Source organism: Brassica napus, chromosome C2 (assembly GCF_020379485.1).
Source record: "Brassica napus cultivar Da-Ae chromosome C2, Da-Ae, whole genome shotgun sequence".
In the NCBI taxonomy this organism is placed as follows: domain Eukaryota; kingdom Viridiplantae; phylum Streptophyta; class Magnoliopsida; order Brassicales; family Brassicaceae; genus Brassica; species Brassica napus.
Window position 1 is genome coordinate 46306344 of NC_063445.1, and position 22022 is coordinate 46328365.

At 36.9% G+C, this 22022-nt stretch overlaps 4 protein-coding genes and 1 long non-coding RNA gene across 5 annotated transcripts; 3 read left to right on the forward strand and 2 right to left on the reverse strand.

Moving 5' to 3' along the window:
* The first annotated feature begins 39 nt into the window (after window positions 1-39).
* LOC106379729 lies at window positions 40-2810 on the forward strand. The gene is made up of 6 exons (XR_002655577.2): window positions 40-797; window positions 875-1029; window positions 1125-1225; window positions 1328-1854; window positions 1957-2066; window positions 2135-2810. It is a non-coding gene; the product is annotated as an uncharacterized LOC106379729 (long non-coding RNA).
* A 1585-nt stretch (window positions 2811-4395) lies between these two features.
* Window positions 4396-6188, reverse strand: LOC106381932 (sec-independent protein translocase protein TATC, chloroplastic). The gene is made up of 4 exons (XM_013821869.3): window positions 5713-6188; window positions 5331-5620; window positions 4955-5245; window positions 4396-4869 (listed from the first exon to the last, which is right to left on the reverse strand). Exons 1-4 carry the CDS (start codon window positions 5972-5974, stop codon window positions 4660-4662), a joined length of 1053 nt encoding a protein of 350 aa, XP_013677323.2. The 5' UTR covers window positions 5975-6188; the 3' UTR covers window positions 4396-4659.
* LOC106378536 (origin of replication complex subunit 4-like) lies at window positions 6104-9419 on the forward strand. The gene is made up of 11 exons (XM_048748273.1): window positions 6104-6421; window positions 6610-6888; window positions 6990-7469; window positions 7588-7679; window positions 7761-7842; window positions 7941-8026; window positions 8113-8222; window positions 8357-8449; window positions 8531-8595; window positions 8663-8806; window positions 8899-9419. The coding sequence occupies exons 3-11, from the start codon at window positions 7419-7421 to the stop codon at window positions 8926-8928; spliced, it is 753 nt and encodes a 250-aa protein (XP_048604230.1). The 5' UTR covers window positions 6104-6421; window positions 6610-6888; window positions 6990-7418; the 3' UTR covers window positions 8929-9419.
* On the reverse strand, window positions 9284-11335 carry LOC106381931 (fructose-bisphosphate aldolase 3, chloroplastic). Its single transcript, XM_013821868.3, has 4 exons — window positions 11069-11335; window positions 10642-10911; window positions 10441-10550; window positions 9284-10116 (listed from the first exon to the last, which is right to left on the reverse strand). The coding sequence occupies exons 1-4, from the start codon at window positions 11219-11221 to the stop codon at window positions 9477-9479; spliced, it is 1173 nt and encodes a 390-aa protein (XP_013677322.2). The 5' UTR covers window positions 11222-11335; the 3' UTR covers window positions 9284-9476.
* An 8447-nt stretch (window positions 11336-19782) lies between these two features.
* LOC106381930 (E3 ubiquitin-protein ligase RHA2B-like) lies at window positions 19783-20747 on the forward strand. Its single transcript, XM_022696978.2, has one exon. It carries the CDS (start codon window positions 19937-19939, stop codon window positions 20393-20395), a length of 459 nt encoding a protein of 152 aa, XP_022552699.2. The 5' UTR covers window positions 19783-19936; the 3' UTR covers window positions 20396-20747.
* The last annotated feature ends 1275 nt before the right edge of the window (window positions 20748-22022 follow it).

Here is a 22022-nt window from a genome sequence, read left to right on the forward strand (position 1 = left end):
CACTAAAATAAAAATGTTAAAACACTACTTATAAAAAAATGTTAAACATATTGATTTTGTAAATTAGATTTTGTTAAAAATATTCTTACGCTTTTAAAATGTGTCAAAATCTAATTTTAGTTAAATTACAGTCGGATCGATCATATTTTAATTGTTGAAACAATATATTTAAACGATCTCTAACATCCACATCAGTTTTTGGATAAATGAAATTAAACTTGTGATGTTAACTACATAACATCATAAAGTTGAGGGATGTTGTCATGCATAACATATAGTTTGTGTGGCTAGATATACATTAGTTTAGTTTGCATGGCTAGTCATGTGATGATCAATACTTCATATAGCTAGCAATCATTTTTTCTGAAAAGAAAATAAAGAAAAACAAATTAAAAACATTACGAAGGATATGATTATCTTACAATATTAAAAGGAGAGGCATGCACATCAGATGGAAAATCAGCCAATCAAAATTATCTTTTTTGACACGTCATTTCTTCTTACACCGATAATGAAAATGACGGGCTTCTTACGAATTTGCTTCATTCTATTTCCTTACAGCCCAAATTGAGCCCACTTCTGGAACTTCGATAGTCACTGCCTCATCCACTTCGTCTTCTCCTCTACAGCAATCCATCATATCAATCAATTATGTTCTTCATTGCTCTCTTTACGGATTCGTTTCACCTCCCTCTCTTTCTTCTCACGTATAAATTGCTTAACAGTTTCCTCTAAACTTACTTCTAAGCAAACTCGAAAGCCTACTTTGAAGAGCCTAAAGCTATGGCCATGAACAGGTATGCCCCTTCTTTCTAATATGGCTTTTCCCCTTTCGTTTTGTCGACATCCTCTAACTGAAATAACATATGGACAGGGTACTGTCGTACAAAGTTTCATTATTGATGAATAAGGATTTACCGTGTTACTCAAGATTAAATGGAACTGCTTTTCCATTGATTCGAAGAGATTCAGGTTTCAGCCCTTAGAGTGTTTCCAAGGCAACTGTGACCGAGAAGGCGATCTGTACCGGTAAGTTGTATCTTCAATGATTAGAACTATAGAATCAGGACATTAGTATCACATTTCCAAGATAGTCTCTGAAATGTTAGTTATTGGTTCTGCAGATGTAGCCGGCCATCGCAGGCTATTTGATGGCCAACAACTAACGCCCTATATTTGAGGGAACAATGAAAGGGCGAATCTCCGTTCATCTGCAGCTTAAATAGTAAGCAATTTATATTTTTCCCCTTTTAATGAACCTTATCATTGACTGTGTGTATGGTGCGTTCAAGTTTAATCCCACCAACGATTAAATTTTCATATGCAGAGGACCTCTTATAAATTATCTTAGTGCATCATAATACTACGGTAAATTATATACCCTGGTTCGTTCCTCAATACTTTTTATTTTAAAAAGTAAGCTCGAATCCTTTTATTTTGTTGATTAACATGCTCATCTTTAACGGAAACTGATAACGTAACTGTAAATTGTTGGTGTGCTAGAGTAGTGGCACTGATGAGGGATCATCCTCAGATCCAACTTTGTACGGTTGGTTTAAAAAGATTGAATCATTTTGAATCATTTACACTGTCTGAACTCAGTACTCACGGCCTCACTGCATCACCAGAGGTAAACCCAAAATCATTTTCAAGCTGCGTCGAACCTGTTGTTGACCATATCTTGAAACACAAGAAGGAAGCAGAGTTCCTTTGCACTGCGGTCGTCGAAAGCATTGACACTGCAGACGGACGGTGCTAAATCTCATGTTTCAAGTGCTAACGCAAACTGTAACGTGTATTCTCAGCTTTTTAATGCTATGCATATCAAAACGACAATGCAATTGGTGTTGTTAGGTAATTCTGTAGCAACACAATGTCATTAAAGAAATACAGTATTTACTATGTAGGCAACAATCACAGTATATATAACACAATATTTTCCGCTCTCTGTGCTAGGTACCATGTGCAAATGAGTGTTTTTGATGCATATGACACTGCTGAGTTCTTTTGACACTGAAATCACAAAGCTTACCAAAGTCAGGGCAATAGAAGCATCGCAACAAATGGTAATCAACACAATCCATGGCTATTTTGAAGCAAGAATAAATTAAAGTAACTTTTTTTGCCCTTTCAGCAGAATGGTGGCAACCAAGAAACCCAAGGATTAGCACTTCTCCAATGACTCCAAGACATTGTTGGCAGCACCCTAACCTTCCATTTGAATCTATCCCAGTTCAACTACTCATCAAAGCATCAAAGCTTAACAGTCTCCCGTAAATTGGATCACAACCAGCACCCTCCTCTACCTAATTTGAGTTGAACAAAAGTAACAATACTAATGTATAGTGTTAGCAAGACTTTAAAGTTGTTGATTGTTGTGGATGCTTAATGACCATCCTGGCGATGATATGTCTGGTGCTAGAGCAATCAAGAAAAGGCCACCTGCTTTGAACACTTTTCGCCTGAACAATGGAGGCTGCACAGCTGATGTGAATGTTACAGGCCAAGCACTCCCCGTGTACGTCCCAATTTAGGACCCTGCTTAGAACAGTGACATTGGAGAGGAGTTAGTTGAAGAGGAAGGCTGCAGCGCTAAGAAGACCCGCAAAGACTAAGGGATCTACATCGGGAGTGAGTGTGAGCTGCTTTAGTGTCATAGCTATTTTGCATTTCAGACTTTGTTTTTATGTTTTCTGCAGTAACTACATTTCCAACATATTCTGAACCTACGGTAGGTTTTTTGGGTTTTTTCAAGATTATCTGCATATTTGACGTTTTGTTGATTACAAATTTTCTCTCATATTGAAATAGGAAATGAAAAAAATGCCACTTACAAATGGTTACTTATACATTTCTATGTATGTCGAAATTTTTAAAACATGTATTATATACTAAAAGAATCGTGAAAACAAAACTTTGAAACTTTTGCAGCCTCCTTTGAACAAAAAAAAAGACAACCTGGACTTGCATTATCTAAGAAGAACAAACTATGATTGCAACTACGAGAAAATGTTCACCAGCCTCTATTTTTTGTGGATTCATCTTTCCAATAATAATAGGTTTATCCACATTCACCTAACCACTTACGATTTAGATTACCTCCACTCTTACTTAAAAAATCTAATACTTTGTCAACAGGTCAGAAATAACAACGATCGAACTTTCATTCGAAAAGCTAACAAAGAGAGCAGCAAAATACACTTCTAGCTGTGACAAAACAAAATATTCAAGGAAAACAGCTGTAGCCCAAGCTTCAATACACCCTAACCAAAACTAGGCCTAACCAAAACAAGACAGCTAAAACCAAATCGATTAACTTATATTAGGGGTGGGCAAAAAACCCAAACCGAACCGAACCGATCCAAACCAAACCAACCGAAGTTAAACCGATCCAAACCAAGCCGTGCTCTTTATATAACCCAATTGGTTCATGTTTTACTCAACCCGAATGGTTTGGTTTGGTTTGGGTTCAAACCGAACCAAACCGAACCAAACCAATAATCTAATATATTTTTATCTCTATCTATATATATATGTTAAGATATTGTAAATTTAAGTTAAAGTTTTGTTTTTCATTTTTTCTTAACTTCCATATATTTTTAAATAAATCCAAACATGATTCAAATAATCCTAATACCTAAAGATTGTACTGAAAACAAAACCTAAAACCTATAAGCATCTAAATCGTAGCCATGTCGTTTCGTTCATCTTCTCCAATTTTCATTCTCTAAATTATGTAACAAAGTTATTATAGGATCAATAAAAACAAAAAGGTAGATGCAAATAGTTTTTTAGTTAATAGGTTTTGGATTGCTTACAAGTCTTTGTTACGCTAATTAGATTACAAATAGTCTGCTCTTTGCTTATTATATATTTCTTCCTTTGACGTGGTTAAGAGTTTTGTCATCGAGCTTTAAATTATTTTTTGTTTCATAGATTTTTAAAGAAAACCAAACTAAATATAAACCAAACCGAACTAAACCGAACCAAATTAAATCCAAACCGAACCCAAACCAAAGCTACTTTGGTTTTAATTGGGTTGAGTTTTATAAAATCCAAATTAACCAAACCAAACCGAACCCGAAACTAAACCGATATGCCCACCCATAACTTATATCACAATCAGTATAACATAAAAACACAACAATAAAATAAACAAATAACTAGGGGGCAACGACCACTAGTGTTTATAATGATAAATGATTGAACAAAACCTAAACTTAAATGATATACCTTCATGAAGACTAACAAAAGAAACAGGAACAACACAAAATATAGCAAATTTGGACGATGACATTGTAATTCTTCTTTTCAAAGAAGTGTTTTTGTTGTTTTATAATAGAAAACTATGTGAATATATCTACACAAATAAGTAAATTTTTTTGTACGATGATCTGAAAAAGTCTGAAATTAGACATGTTTAGTTAAGTTTCAGTCTAAAATAACATCTAATTCTGGTTTTTGATTTGATATACCACACCTAAAAATACCCCTCCCCTCAACCTCTTTGTCCATTTCTGGTTGCTAAATATGTACATTCAAAGAAAGTGAAGATTCAAATGAACACTTTAGGCACCAAACTGTGGTCTCTGGCACGGAAAGTGGTATACACTACAAGATACATGATTATTTTATTTTGTCTTTGAACAGCCAAGTTCCTCACCGACCTGTGAGCTTGACCATCCACGCACCACCCAAGTATAGCCCGAGAAGCGGCGTTGCTAGGAGCATTTGAGTGACTGGGTCTGTCGAAGGCGTGACCACAGCTGCAACAACCACCGCACCCACCACTACATATCTCCATATTGAAAGCATTTGATCTCCCGACACCACCCCTACTTGCCCCAGGAGTAACTGAATTACTGGAACCTGTAAACCAACAACGAGCAAACCTCCAGGTGAAGAGATGTATATTTAAGAACATGTATATTGATATATTCTCACTGCCACATACCTGGAAAGACAGGCCGGTGCTGAACATAAGAACTAGCACAAACTCAAAATACTGGTCGATAGACCACAGAGATTCAACCACCCCTTCAGCGTAATTCACAAAGAAATTCAAGGCTGCAGGGGTTAACACCCAGTAGGAGAAAGCAAGTCCAGCATAGAACAGCAAGGAGGAACCAAACACAATCGGCCCCAGAAACCGTCTCTCAGCTCGTGTCAGACCAGGAAGTACAAAAGCTATGATCTCATACAAAATCACTGGACTCCCTAGTAGAAGCCCGCAATAACCAGAGACCTGCACCGCAACAAAACAAAAAGAAAGAAATCATCTTTCTTGTTCATTTTAGCAAGCCAAGCTATAGAGTCCAAGTGTCTCTGACCTTTAAAGTTGTGAAGAAAAACTCGCCGGGAGCTAGCTGAAGAAACCGTACACCCTGATTTTTGACAGGGGCTTCAAGAAACACGATTAGATCTTTGGAGAAGGCGAAGCATCCGATGATTGCAGCTCCCACAGCCAAAACAGAGACGAAGATTCTCTCCCGGAGCTCCTCCAGGTGATCGAATATAGTCATCTCTTTGTCATCAGGGAGCTCCTCTTTATCTGGATACAGAAACTCGTAGATGGAACTTGCTTTCTCTTCTTGCTCAAAGGATGCATCTTCTTCCACAGCTGTGTAAAACAATTTCAAGAAGAGTATATCAAAATGACAAGGCTTGATTCATCCGACAATAGAAAAACGAGAAACGTGAGTTTTAACATACCTGGTCGGTCTTGTACAGCAGAGCCAAGGCTAGGAGTAGTTTCCGTTGGTGAATCGCTCGAATTTTCATCGAGAGCTGACACGCGAACCAGCGGGCCTAAGCCTTTGCTACCCCGTTGCGTCAAACCGTGTCGGAGTCCAGCTTCTGTCCGAGAGTTGCAGAAACTCATAGTGTAGGGACGCTTTCTAGGGGAACACATGTCGGGACTAGTGAGGCGGAAATGGTGGATTAGAGCAGCAGAGCTCGTGCTTGTGCTGCCCATCTCTTCTCTCTGTCTTCAACTCCAGAATCAGACCTCTCGTTTGCTTGCAAGAGCGTCAGAAAACGATTGGTTCTAGTTCCAGCTCGAGTTTCCTTCGCCTCGAGATATTTACAATACCCAATCCTTTTTTTTTATTAACACACACTTCCGTCGCAAACTTCACACAGTCTCAAAACGACGTCGTACTTAGAACTAAGCCCCATCACGGATCATAAACCCAATCCACTTCCTCTTTTTCTGTCAATACTTATTTGAAACGACTTCGTTTTGAGAACGGTCAGCCCATCACCGGCCCACAAACTTCATCTCTGGTGAGTCAGTTTCCCGCCAGTTTCTGATGAGCAAAGAGTCTCCGGCGGAGGAATCCCTAAATCTGATTCGCGGGAAGCTCTGCGATCATACTTTCATCTTCAGACCACTTTCCGCTTCCTCAGACAGCAACTACAGGTTTCAATTGCTTTCACTTCTGTCTGAAAATTCCGCAAATTGGATTCATTTCGCTTAACCCTAAATTAAAAACTCTCTCTCTTCTGATTCAATCACAGTAGTATGTGTGATTTAGTATATGGTTTATCTACTTTGGGAATAATCTTATCTCCATCTTGTTTTAACTAGATCAGCTTTTGTTGATGCAGATCAGACTGAATGGACTCTTGCATAGTGATGATAATTGTGCGTCTAAGGTCTGGTAGTTTAGTAAACTTTATCTATGGGTTCCTTTAAGTATTCACTCTGGGGTTGGGAAATGAAATGATGTTTATTCTCGCTCTGTGCATCACCACATACAAGGGTTTTACTTATAGTCTTACTTCATGTTAGATTTAAATGGTGATGATATTCACTGGCTTATGTTGATTTTTTACGAAATTGCTAGACACTTGTGCATGGAACACCACCTGCTCGTCTCCAAAATGGTATGGCGTTGTTCTCTCCAACTGTTCAGTATGCTCTTAGTTGTTTAACCAATAACCAATGTCACATTTGGCTTCATTCTTTTCTTTTCTTGCATTTTCAGGCATCTTTTGATGAAAATTCGCAGTTCATTATAGCCATGCTGCGGTGAGAATATTTACCGTTGGCATCAAAGAGCCTTTTGGCTGTCTTGATATTGATATTCAACTCAGACAAACTGATAGAGATTTTTCATGGAATGTGGACTAGCACATAACACAATCATCTTTGTGCTTGATGAATTTTGACATGTTTGCACAGGCAAGGATTCTGAATCCTTTTAGCTTGCTATTTGTATTGTAACTTGTTTCCCCTATGATAATTATACTTTTCGCCTAGTAACATAGAGGTCACCCTAAGATTATGTGGTAGCGCAGAACCTTTAGTGAGATAAGGACTTGTAAGTTGTTACTTTCTCTCCACTCATCCTTTCATTTGGTTATATATATATATATAGGGAAAGCAACGGTTGCTGTACAGTTTGCTGGATGCTATGCAGTCTGTAACATCACAAGCTGTTGTCATCGGTATTAGTTCTCGACTGGTATGAGCCTGGCTTCGCTGTTTCTTGTAAATTTATCATTCTATAACTGTATCAGACTTTGGTAGTTGTTGACCCTACTGTGGTTCAAAATCTTATAATATACAATCTCTCACCACAGGACGCTGACCAACTTCTGGAGAAAAGGGTGAGATCTCGCTTTTCACACAGAAAAATATTGTTTCTTCCTCCATCTAGAGAAGAAGTTGACAGGTAATGAGCAGCTTCTTTTCTGTCATGAGCAAAACACTATCTTCCAATGAACTTGTTTTGTTAATCGGATTATGTTTCCAGTTTATTGGAACACCTGCCATCTCTACCAGCAGACTCAAGTTTCCCCAGTGGATATGTTTCTCAGTTCAATGAAAAGATTAAGGTTCTAATATCCACGTCCAATCAGTACTGTACCGTTCTTAGCTTTTAAATGATGTCGTTCTTGTTCTGAAGAGCTGATACTTTCCAGTTAATGTGCAGAATATAACATCAGACACGAGATTTAAAGACATGCTGAGGACATTTTTAAATGCAAATTCTACTGTCAACAGTTTGCTGAAGTTTATGTAACTTCGTTCATTTAACAGTATGAGCTTCTTCTTGTTAAAATTATATGATTTTCTTTGTGTTGAGGCGATCTCTTTGATGTTAGATTCCGTGCTGTTTCTTCAATGAATTTGGAATCTGGCATCCTCTCTCTTGAGACCTGCAAAGCAGCACTTTCAAGTATGCAAAGGCAACCAAAGTTGGAAGCCGTTAGAGGTACGATAAGCCAACTAGAGAAGAATTTAGACACTCGACTTACTGACAGAATATGTTCTGCTAAGCTGTGGTTTTGCCTATACATTTTCCTCGGGAAGATAATTAAATCGATTGGCAATAACTCTGTTGAGCAGATTGTTCCATACTGGAGCTATATCTTTTGGTATGCATGAGGAGGTTAGAAGTGAAAGAGCAGAGCTTATACAACTTCATTAGTGTGATGAAAGGTAATCTATTACTTTAGCTTGGGGAAAAATTGCAGATTGCACCACTATGAAAATGACTTGGGATTCCATGTGTGTTTCCAGAGTATAAGACGATACATGATTCTTTTCAAACCTCGGATTACTACGCGCAAAATGTCAGCCTGCGGGTAAGTGTATAGCTCAGATGAGATGTAATGGTTTGAATATGGTGATCTAAAATTGTTGGCATAACAGGCATTTGAGCACCTGAGAGAGCGAGAAGTTATATGCTACGCAGAGAATAGAGGACAGTCTCAGACAGGTGAATACCGTCCCATGAAGCTTTTAATATTAGCCTCTGAGCTTCATCAGGGAATGAGATCTCATGCGTGTTGCCCCGTAAGTCTCCATTTTTGCATCTATGCTTGCTGTTATTTTTGTAAACTGATTTCAAACTTGATTATATCTTCTTTTTTTTTTTGCTGAAACAGGCCATTCTTCTCAAGTTATTGGACCATTAATCTCGTTGTTTTAGTTTGTTCCGTTGGTATGTAAAACAAGTCTCTAATGACCCCTGTGAAATGTGTGTTATTTCATAGTGAAGCTGCATTGTTAAGAACCTATCTTTTCAGCTTTGCCTATGCTGCCTTGCCACATATTTACACATATTAGAGGGAGACAGAGAGAGAGAGAGAGAGAGAGAGAGAGAGAGCTTGTTGTCAACATAAAACTCAAAGTGGTCAACTTTATCTATTATACACAAAGGTTGTCCGAGAAACAGAACGTAATCTTCTCCTTATGCCTGCGAGATCTCCTGTCAAAGGGGTTAACCACACATCTTACAGACTGTACTTGCTGTGTTAACTAACCAGTAAGTAGTTTGAAATCTTGAGGAAATATAGATTTAGAGTTTCTCACATACATATCATCGTCATTTTGTGAGTTTCTTTCTCATGGATTTGAACAAAGACAAAACCAAAACAAAAACAAAAAAAGGAGAAAACTTCAGAAAGAGACAACAAAGGTCCTTATTAAGATCTCTTCAAGTTGGGACCAAATTTAAAACAAATCAGTAGGTGTAACCCTTGACGAACATTCCTTTCTTGGCATCTTCATTCTCTCCCTCCGCTGAGTATTTCCCGAGCTGTGCCAGTGAGTTGGCCTTTGCCCTAACCAATAGAGCCTTCTGCGAGTCCTCGATCTTCTCGGGTTTCCCTTGCCACGTCCTGAGCACAGAGTTCTGCAGGGCACGCGCGTAGGAGAAGGACACATGCCACGGGTTCGGGCTCTGGTTCATGGCGTTCAGGTTCAACGTAGCCTCCGCCTCAGACTGTCCTCCAGACAGAAACATGATCCCTGGAACAGCCGGTGGAACTCTCCTCTTGAGCATGGTGAGCGTGTACTCAGCGACGGTCTCGGGAGAGGCCTTGTTCTTGTGCTCAGCACCTGGTGTAACCATGCTGGGCTTCAACAATATCCCCTCAAACATAACATTGTTCTGCGCCAAGTAGAAGAACACCTCAGACCACACTTTCTCAGCAACCTCAAGCGTCCTCTCAATCGGGTGGTCACCATCCAGAAGAATCTCTGGCTCCACTATTGGCACAAGCCCGTTGTCCTGAGAGATGGCTGCATAGCGAGCTAACCCCCACGCAGCTTCCTTGACAGCTAGTGCTGAAGGACCGCAAGGAATACTCACAACTGTCCTCCTGCAACAAACACATATACATGCTCAAATAACCAAACCCATCAACAAAAAAAAAAAAGAATCATCACAACGAATATGCAGGGCCAGGGCATAGCCAGATGAAACATCTAGAGACTAAAGCCCAAAATTTTAAGAGTCAGTATACATATCAGATTGTCACAAATGTTAAAAACAAATGCTATTAAAATTCTTACTAAATTATCTATAATATACATATCAGATAGCTGCAAAAATTGTCAAAAAAAAAAAAAACAAAAACAAAAATTCAATTAAAATTCCAAATAAATTGTCTAATAGCCTCTAAAATCCGAGGGAAATGACATACCACTTGGCGAAACGAGCGCCTTGCTTGTAGTACTCAGCGGAACGTGAAGCCAATCCATCCAAGCCTTGGCACCAAGACTCTTCGTTGGAGCCAGGAAGGGGAACCAAGCCCTGTACAAAAAAAAACATACGACAGTGAGGAAACAACACCTCAAATGATTACATTTGTTAATTGTTGTAGTGAAAAGAGTGTGTAAGAAACCTTGTCCACTTTGATCCCGGGGACGATCTTGGCATCGTTCAAGCAATCGACAAACTTCTTGCCGTCTTTGGTGGACTGGTAAAGAGTCTCTTCGAAGAGAATGGCACCGGAGATGTAGTCTCCGAGGCCGGGCGTGGTTAGCAGAAGCTGCCTGTAGGCTTGACGGTTCTCCTCGGTGTTGTCCAACCCAATCGAAGCGAGCCTCTTCCCGCAAGTCGCGTTAGACTCGTCGATCGCTAGTATACCTCTCCCAGGGGATGCGATGGTTTTCTATATATACACGAATCAGAGGAAGAATCATAATCATAATCATAATCAAGAATCATCAGAGAGAGTTCGAATCCAGTGTAAAGCTAAAACTAACAATTGAGAGCGATAAACAAAGCTAATAGTAAGGCGGTACGCATGAGAGGGAAGGGATACTCACGGCGGTTTTGACGAGTTCGTCGGAGTAAGCACCGGCGCGGATCGCGAAGGAGACACGAGGAGGAGGAGGAGAGGCGGAGGGGTGAGCGAAGGAGCGGTGGCTGATCCGAGGAGAAGAGAGAGCGTTTAGCTTGACGAAGCTTGCGGACGCCATGGTAGAGAAGTGATGATGATCTCGAAGACTCCGCTAGACGAGAGAGAGAGAGAGATCTGAGATTCGAGCGAGTGAGAATAGGCAAATGCTTTGATGCGTATCTTATTTATTTGGCATCACCACCAACTCCCACCAAGGCGCCTCCTTTTTTTTATTTACCATAGTTACCCTTTCGTAAATGAGGGATATAATGGTCATTAGACACCAACAACTACGCTCATATGTTTTTGTTTCACCAAGTGAAAACCTTTTTACCAGACAATTAAACTACTTGAGATTTATAAACAAAAAACACTCCTTCATGTTGTTGATTAACCGATATTTAATAAATTATTTCATAACACTTGTGTGGAATCCGGTTTGAATCTGCTAAACCCCAATTATTGTTGTTTCTTCTACCCAAACTACCCTTCTTCTACCCCTTGACTCTTCTTTAAAGCCAATAAAAAGACTGCCAATGGAATGCCATTTCTATAGTTTTTCTTAATCATTTAATTAATCTTAAGACCTAATTTATAACTCTAACGAGTGTGCGAGAAAGAAGGGCTGGATACCCAATTTCTTATAAGTTGGGCTACGAGTAAGTGCACAAAGTACAAAACAAATAGGTAGATGGGATACCTTCTCGGGTAATAAGTTGTTGGGCCAGGTAATAATGGGCTCAGTTGCAGCTAAAGATTAACAAAGATGAGTCTACGACTGCTTACGCTGTCATTGCCTGTGAATTGCTTTGCTCCAACTGTACAGCTTGACGGACATATGTCCAAACATTGGTGTTTATCGTCGTAACAAGCAAGGAAGATGTAAAGAAGAGATGTAGCGTAGAAACTGCAAGTTCCCAGAAATGTTATCAAATAGAAGAGATGTAGCTAATAAAATGCAAGTTCCCAGAAACATTAGCAAAAATGAGAAAGTGGCAACGCATATTCTAACACTAATGTGTTTTTTATAATAAGGTATTCTCTCTGTTTACATATTTTCTCATATTTTGAAAACCATTAAGTACACTGGTATGCAAACTTTTATATTCAAAATTATATTCAATGTGAAAAAGGAATTTTATACTATAAAAATTTATCATTTTGTTATTCACAGAAGTTACTCCAAATGTACTTAATGTTATGTCACTCTCTCTTTATATTATCCTACTTTATACTAGGTCATAGTCTTTGTTGTGTTATTTATCGTGTTCACACACAACATTCAATATTCAACCATCCTTAAAAATACTAGTACATAATTAATTATTGTGTATACGACTCTCTCTCTTTCTTTCTTATTATATTAACCAGGGAAGACTCGTCCTGCGCACATGATTTGATGGATTGATTTTATAAAAAAATATAATTGTACGTAAATTTTTTTTATGTTAAATTAAGTGTGATTATGATTCTGTTGTCAACACTAAATTTTAATTATATAATTAAAAATGATAAATTTTTAGTATTATTGCTAATTTAGTATTGTTTTATATTTATTTATTGTGTAGTCCAACTTTTGAAATAATTAAAACTCAGTATTTGCTGTATTTTCAATTTTGGAAACTAAAGAAGGATGAGAAATGTGAAATTAAAATTAATTAAACTTTTTGTATGCATTGAATACTTTTATCTTATTTATAATAACTTTTAAAGATAAAAGTTAATTTTAATTGGTTATGTGGACAGTTTAGTAAACTTTATCTATGGGTTATGTATGGAAGCAAGAGTGCTCCGGGAACTTATTTAAAACTTGGTTATGTATTTAGAGTCATTGAGTTCATATTTCTCTTGCATCTGTTTTCAAAGACAGTATTTATTTATTTTTGTAGAAATCGTCTGTTTACATTTTCTATGTCAAACGACAATAGATTATTTTGGCTAACTAAATTTACGGCTATATAATTTGGTTTGATAGAGTACCAAAGTTCTTTTATTAGACTAACCAAAGAAACCAAAATTTTCTTAGCTAGATTGTTGCGTAGAAAACGGTTTTAAAAAAAATTATTGATCAAATTGCAACATAATTGTTTAACAAAAAATTACAACATAATTAAGAGAAATGAAATTGCTAAACATGGCTTTTGATTGAAACTGATTGTTTAAACGGCTTATTTTTAATAAGTAAACCAAACTATTTTATAATAAAGAATAATCAAACTATTTTATAATAAAGAATAAATCGAGTAAAAAAAATGCCTGAACGACAAATGTATTGCTGGTTTCCACACCAGTTCATAAGACGCAAACCAAATAAAACCAAAGAACAAATTTTTTTTTTAGAAAAAAACACCCAAAGTTTGCTTTAAATCTTAAAAAAAAAACACCACATTACAGATAGAATCAGACGCAAACCAAATAAAACCAAAGAACAAATTTTCTTTTTTAAAGAAAAACACCACCCAAAGTTTGCTTTAAATCTTTTAAACCGGGAAACCGTATCTCAATTGAAAGACCTGACTCTTCGGGTTTTTTTTTCTTCTTTCTTATTCATAATAAGCGAAGCTTTTCCTCTGTATAAGAAGATTACTCGATGCTACTTACGCCCCCACTGGCCTCTCACCTTGTAGATATTCAAAAAGTTTACTTCTTCCTTATATCAGTGGACGGAAAATAAGAAACCGTGTTATATTGTTTAGTTCAATTTCAATCACGATCATTAAAAAGTAGTTGGTTAACTATTTCTGCATTATCTTCTATTCTTTTGACACTCATATCTGCCAGTTTAGACGTAAGAAAAAAAATTATGATTCTTCCCGAAAGTCAAAGCATCATTCATGTATGCTTTGAAAGGTTATTCTACGCATAATGCTGCATTTCCCTCATCTTGACACATCTAATGCCTCATGTTGAAAGATAAAAATCTATAGTATTAAGAGTGAAAATCATGAAAAGGGGTCCTAGTGAAATCCCTTATGACCTCAAACTTTATTCTTTTGTACTTTTTATTGTTATCACACACAATCATGGACTTCCCTCATTCCATATGTCTTTCCGTCATCATTTAGCATCCAATTTTTTTATGATTTGTCTTGTCATAGTTTACTACTACCCAGTTTTTAACACATCCTTGCAACTTCTCGCTTTGTCCGGCTTGTATCTCGAGTTCGTCAACTTTGAAGACAACTCCATTTTATCTCTGAAACTCTTCAATTGAGGGACGTTTTCCTTTATCATGCTTCCATCCTAGAAACAGTGAAACCAAAAAGCTTACTGCGGGTCAGCAGAAAAAGAAACTCTTGTCTTACTTTTTCCTTCAACTATATAGAACCTCTCAAGCCCTGAGATTAAACAAAAAACTAACTATTAAATCCACTTAAATGGCATGAACTCTAAGCAACATGTGAAGTCTACCTCAATTCTGATGAGATATATTATTCCACTCAGTTATCGTCAGTGGGCTCATTAAGCTGCTTGATCTGCCACATAACAACCTACTTTTCATTAGAATCTTCTTGATACATCAACCAAGAACAGTTCTTGAAATCAAGGAACCGAAAGAGTCCTACCTCACTTGGTGTCAAGCTATTCTCCTAAAGTAGCGTATAGAAGAAAGCAAAGACCTTCCACTCAACGTCCTCCCTAAAACATCTGCAAAGATCATTAGACCTATCTCCACCACAGGCATGCCTTGCCTTGGAAACTACACAACTTAAACACCATCATCCTTAACAATCTCCATTTTACCATGAACCAAGAATTCTTCAGCACCGCACTTTAAATAACAGAAAAAGTAATCAAATTATTTGTCGTACAATGGAACTTTATCCTTCGTCAACATGGTCCCCAACATGTCCGCAACTATACTCACATCGAGTTTGTTCTCGTTACCAGAAACCACAGATCCACAACACCAACCACAAATTCACCTGGTTTGGGATCATAATATATACTCCACGACGAGTCTCTCCGTCCCCTGGGAAACCTCCAATTCATCTCCTTCTTCATGCTTTAATAATTTCAGAAAGGGCTCATGCAGGACCTGGCCATAGCCTGCTTTTTCACACTGATTCTCATCCTCCTTGGTGTCGATACATGATTAGGCTTGTTCAATAGCTGAAGCTCTTCCTCCACCACAACCCTCCCCTTTGTACATCAGAAACGACGTCTTGTGAGCAAAATCTCGGAACAGAAAAATCGCTAGATTTTTAAGAAGAACAGAGTTACGTTTTATTAGTGAAAATTATTTTAGTTGGGAATTCATGTGATCACATAATCAAAAAAAATTATTTCCATACTTGATATACAAAAAGGCTGATAACTTCATCAGATATCAAACTTCCTCGTTCTTATCTCATTGCAATAACACATCATCATCCTGATCATCACAGTCTTCTTCTCCCTCAGCTAATATTACATCAGGCCTCACACACTATATGTCTTCAACAAATCCCTACGGCTTTCACATCCCCACCGTCTGCGCCGTTTTCTATCCTTTTCCAAAAGCTTGAGTTTTTCCTCAGCTTATTCTCTCTGCCGTCTCATTCGTTCACTTTATTCCCGGAGCAATCGCCAGCCCCGACAGAAGACGGAAACCACTTGTGGATCCAAGGAGGGGATGAGTTCAGGGTTCCGGTGATCCAATCGAGGGTTGTTATGGCTCCGATTGTTGATGCTAGGCTCGATCGTACAGATCAAATTAAAGAGAATGGCTGAGAATCCACCTACTACAATGGCGGAAACCGAGAGGCGTTCAAAAGGATGATTCTCAAGGGATGAATCCTTCGCCTTTTATAGATAGAGATACACCGTCTTGGAAGCGTGATAAGAATTGAATGAGTGATTGGGACAGTAAAACCTCCGCGAAGAAGAATCACAAATGATTAGTAGCAACTTCATGTCTTCAAAGCGCGAAAGCTCTTAACGGGCCAAGATTATCTTAGTTCTAAGCCCAAATAACTATATTTAAAACCAAGAAAATCTCCACTCATGTAAAGCCCATCTGAAACCTAAACGAAAATAGAGTATTAGTTATGGGAAGAGGACACGTGGCGATTCATCCTTGTCCTATTTACTGACATACCAGCATGAGAAAGAAGGAATAATCTTCTTTATAGTAATAGATTGCGAACTCTTAACGTAATTTCTTTCTTTCGCTAAAGGGTCTAGTGGAAAAGAACATGAACATAATGCCAATCTTAATCAGGTTTGTTTTCTTCAAAACATGCTTTACAAACCTCCATATAATACAAACAATTTTGATTTTTAAAAACATGCTTTAAGCTCCTTTATCTGCTTTTAAATGAATGGCATAAGCCTCATACTTATTTATAGTCATTCATAATAATCAACCTAAATCTTCTAGAGTCTTCTTCTACACTGCCGACAAGTCTTGGAATAAATAAAATGTGGTGTTTTCGAAGATCTTTGATTAAACATTTTGGTCATGATATTGATGATAGCTAAGCATTTTAATTAAACGATAAACCTAAACGCGTCTTGATGCAGTTCAGTTCACATTGCACATGTCACCCAGAAGAATTGACTCTCAGATCTTTCTAGGTGCTTGTGTTCACACTTCACCACGCTCTATTATTTTCTAATACGATTTTTAAAAATCAATTTGCTGATGATTTTCCAGTCCAGGAAAAATAGTTAATTGTTAACGTAGAAGTTACACCAGTCGAGTATTGACTGGTTGGTGCGTGGGGAGAGGCATAGAGGACCACGTTGTTGCTTGTTTGGCAATTCTTCTACAAACCTTTGTCCTTTCTTCATCCCTTCTTCGTTTGTCCTTTTCATTCTTTACTTCCCCAACTTAAATTGATGTTTATTGTTTGATTAAACACAAGAACGTGGACCTATAGATTGGTCACAATTAGAGCACTGATCATCGACTACCAATGATGGAGCTGGATTTTGGTTTCTAGAGTTACGTGAAACACATTTTTTATGTAAGAACACACTAACGTGCAAATCTTAACAGTTATTTTATTGGCACCGATGTCTGGATAAAATCCTGCTTTATCTAAACACAAAATATTTTGTTAAACCCACCTCGAATTGCATTCGGGTTATTTCTAAAAATCAAGTGATCACATACTCAACGACTTTGTTTACAATGGAATCTAACATGAAATCTTTGTGAATTTACCTAGATCTTCAACCGTCATAGAATGAGTTAGTAGTAAAGTCGGCTTAAATTTCATAAGGTCAGAAACAACGATAGTTTGAAAGCTAAATAATATGTATAATTATTTTTGTGATTTAGAAACCAAATAATATATACATTTCAAGGACTAGGATAAATACTTCTTATGTCTTTCTCATGATCAGTTTAATTAGCATATCTGATTGACCTTTTCTTTATCATATTTAAAATATGAATGGATCTTAGTATTGCTTTTTGAGATAAAACTTAGTATTGGTTTTTCTACTTTTTGAAACAGTGTAATTTTAGCTTAATTTTGAGAAAAGTACTAATATTTTAAAACGGCAACACACAACAAAACAAATCTTGAAATAAAGAATCAATAAGTTACATACTAAATTGTGTATTTTCAAAAACAAATAATGTTTCATGCAACATATATATACATAAGATGGTTTGATTGTATAAAAAGTGAGGATAGATAAAGAAACGCACACGTTATACTACCCAAGAAAGATTCCAATGGAATCACAACCAAGGAATGAAGATGACGAGATGTGGAGGAGGTGGTGAGTGGTTTAAATTATGATTTACTTACTAATTGTGATGTAAATTATGATGTTCTCAAAGAGAGTCGATGTGGTTGTCAATGCTTGGCTAATGCCATGACTAAACCAGATATCTTAATCCCAATTTGTGTCTATTTTTAAGAGTCCCTTGGATCTCCATATCTTTTTGGACGGCGGGACACCTAATTAGGCATCTCCATCCATTTTATATTCCATTTAATTATGTTTTTTTTCTCCAAAACTTATTACTTATGATCATTAATGTAATATTACTCCTGTCTCACGATATAAAATATTTATGTATTTTATTTATAAAGGTACTTTACTTTTTGTGAAAAAAGAAAATTATTTGATTCTTGGAACTATTTCTATTCTGCAGTATTTTATGATTGGCTAAATTGTATTCAAATATTGAATAATGTTTCAAAAAAAAAACAAAAAAAATATATTTAGAGTACTATATTTTCTTAGACTTTGCATTTTTAGCTAAAACATTTTTAGCATAAAAAGTACTACTACGTAATTTAAAAGAAAAAAAAAGAAAGAAAAACTCATCATAGGTAGCACGAATTAAATAATAGAATTTGCTTGAATCAATAGAAAGTTAGAAACTGATATGAAATAATTCGATATTCATATCAGAGCATTACAAGTAATAGATACGTAACGCGGGAGACAACAAACGAGGCGGGGATCGTGCTAAAATCTTCGTCGAGTCCACAAATGAATACTTGAATAGCTAGATCAAAGTTTACATAATAATCATAAGAAATAACCCACAAGGCATAATTAATTAGTTGGTTCCCTGTCAGTTGTTAATCAAAGAATAATCAGCAAAGCGCCGTCCAATTTCTTTTTATTTTGTGTAATTGTTATACACTTTAGTAAATAAATGTATAAACGTATATACATGAATTATTAAATGCATTTAGCCGTTTAAAAAATACTAAATGTCACAGTACTTGGATAATTAAAGTGTATAATCTAACGAAGGTCGACGCTGTTACAACTTTATCCATGTTCGAGAATACTTAAAATTGATCCATAATAATAGGTAGATTTGGAATAAACATAGAGCTAAATGTGATTTAGAAGGAATAACCATTTGTGTGTTATACCATGAAACACCACGTAACACAAGAACCGTGACACATTAGATGCCATCATACCTTCAGTTTTTCTCTGGTTCCGAAACTCAATCATTGAATGCCTTTTAAATTTTGTTTGGTCTTTGAGAATACGGAGTAGCTAAAGCTAAGCTAAAAAACAAGAAAGCCATCATCATCCTCTTCCGTGTTTGTGAAGCCTGTGTGTGTGTGTGTTTGTGAGCTCATATCATTTAACTATTATATGGAATTTGAACATATAACCTAAAATTCTGATTAGATAATCTTGAAATTTTAGTCTTGTGGTTAGTGAATAAACATTTGTTATATGTAATGTGTTCGTTGTTTATCCTTTAGGGTTGAGATTTTTGATAATTTATATAAGAAGAAACATATGGGTGTTACCATGAAATACCACGTAATACAAGAACCGTGACACATTCGATGTCATCATACTTTCAGTTTGTTCTTTTTGTGGTTCCAAAACTCAATTCATTGCCTTTAAGTTTCTTTGGTGTTTGAGAATACGGAGTAGCCAAAGGTACTATAAGATACAAGAGAGCCATTCATCATCATCATCCTTCTCTTCCGTGTAAATTGAGTTCAACCAGGAACCGCTTTTGACTTTCTTCCTACTAATTTCATAAAATCGAAAAAAAATTCGGGATGGGGGAGAAAATGAAAATACAAAATTATGTTGGCATATTTTGTAACAAAATGAAAGTATGTGGGGGTGAATAGTATGAAGACAGAAAAGAAGAGAAGGACTGATGTTGATAGGGTTAAACTCTAAACAAAAAGCAAAGAGGGAAGGGTCCCGCAACACGTGGCCTGTGTCATTATTCATCTCTCTCTCTCTTCATCTCCTCCATATAAAGAAGAGAGCAGATGCAGATTAAAAGAAAATAGCAAATCGTTCAATATCGAATTCTTCAGCAACAGCAGCAAACACACCTCTCGAGAAGAAGAAGATGGGGTTACAAGGTCAACTCTCTGACGTTTCATCAGATTCAATCCCTCTCATGCTCGTCGCACTCCTCGCTACTTTGTTCAAACACGTCCGCTCTTTCTTCCTCCGCTTCTCCTCCTCTTCCTCCGCCGTCGAAGAAGTAGCTTCTCCCTCCGCTTCCTCAGGACTCGCGAACCTCGCCGTACTCGCCGACCAGCTCAAACTCAATCGTCTCTTCTCATACCGATACGCCGACACCGCCGCCAACGCCACCGATTGCATCGTGTGTTTGTCTACACTCAAGACCGGAGAAGAAGTGAGGAAGCTGGGATGCAGGCACGTGTTTCACAAACAGTGTTTGGAAGGTTGGCTCCAACATCTCAATTTCAATTGTCCGCTTTGTAGATCTCCGTTGCTTGGTCGTGGAGGAGGATGTGAATCGGTCTCTCTTCTCTCAGAAGCAGCCACTGCATCTCAGTGAGTTCTTCATTGTCTGATGAACAAAGGGAAAGAGAGAAGAAGAGTTTGGGCGTTTATTTTAATCTCGCGGCTTTCTCCTCTTTCTTTGTTTTAGGGATTTGGGTGGTGCTTATTATTATTTATTCAAAAGGGGATTCTTCGAATTTCTCATATATATATATTTTTTGAGGAGTCTCTCAGATCAGATCGGAGAGGTTCTTCTTTTGTTATTCAAATTTTCGCACATGTACATTTTTTAGTATGAAGTGTTTGTGTTGTTCAGAGAATTAACAAAAACGAAAGCTTGCTATACGCATGGATTTATAATTGTTCCTGCGTAGATAAAGAACTAGTAATATTTGCATTTTACTCTCTTCATTTTTTTTTTTTGGATATGACACCTTGAATCCTGCGAGTAAAAACACCAGCAGCAAGTCATCAGCATTTGCCATGTGATGGGACCACGATGTCTTAAGTTTTGCACTTCTTTCTTCTCCTTCCACCCTTTGCATTTATCTTTGAAAAATATATTGTTTTCAAATCAAAGAGCAATGGGGCAGCTGAGACCATTGATTAACCCGAGATTTTTTTAATGGAATTCTTACCAGAAGTTAGAAACTGTTTCTTAACTTTTAACTAAAAAAACTAAGAACCGGTTCTTAAATAAAAACTTTAAGAATCAGTTTTTAGCTGTTTTAGTTAAAAGTTAAGAAACAATTTTTTAACTTCCGCTAAGAACTCCACTATAAGAACCCCGGGTTAATCACGCTCTTATGATCTTTTGTCAAGTCTTTGGTTTGGATGTTGGTAGTAGCCCTAGTTGGTAGCATTGCCTCTGTGTAGTGCTCTTTATTAAGGCCTACGGTGATTTCTTGAGATCTTAAGATCGTTGTTAATATCCTTTGTAATTGGGTACCTTAAGATCGTTGTTAATCATTGCTCTGTACTAAACTGAAGAAAAAAATATTTTTTAGAACAAATGCCACCGAGCGGGCCACTAAACCCAAAATTTTACCTTAAACTAAGCTTAACCCAACCAGAAGCTTAACCAAGTAAATACCCACCCAAACCCAAGTAACATCGAAGAGCTAAATGAATCACATTAAAATGTAGTGGTTGTAAAATGTTATCAACTCAGAACTAGGAATAATCAAATAACGTATAAGAGAAAAAACAGCTAAACATGGCAATTTGCATATCACATGCCTTACTGCAATTAATCTTATTTTTGCATTAAAAAAGTCAATGAAATCACAGCCATTCAATTGTAAAACCCAAAATGGGAAATGTCTGCCTTGAACCGGTTATATAGCCGGGTTTGTCTAATAATTGGTTCGACCATGAATCGGCCACATAGCCGGATTATATTTGAAAATTATTAAATCAATAAAAACCACTAAAACTATCGAAAATCTATAAACCATCCATATAAACAAGAAACTAATTTATATTTATAATATTTTATGTTCAAAATTGATGTATATTTTAACTATGCATCATGTTTACTAATATTATTTTTATATTTACATACTAAAAAAATATTAAACCATATTATTGAACCAGGTTTGACTCGGTCGAACCATATTGAACCGTGACCCAAAATATTTCCGGTTCAGCTTCCGGTCCGGTTTTAAAAACACTGTTTTCAA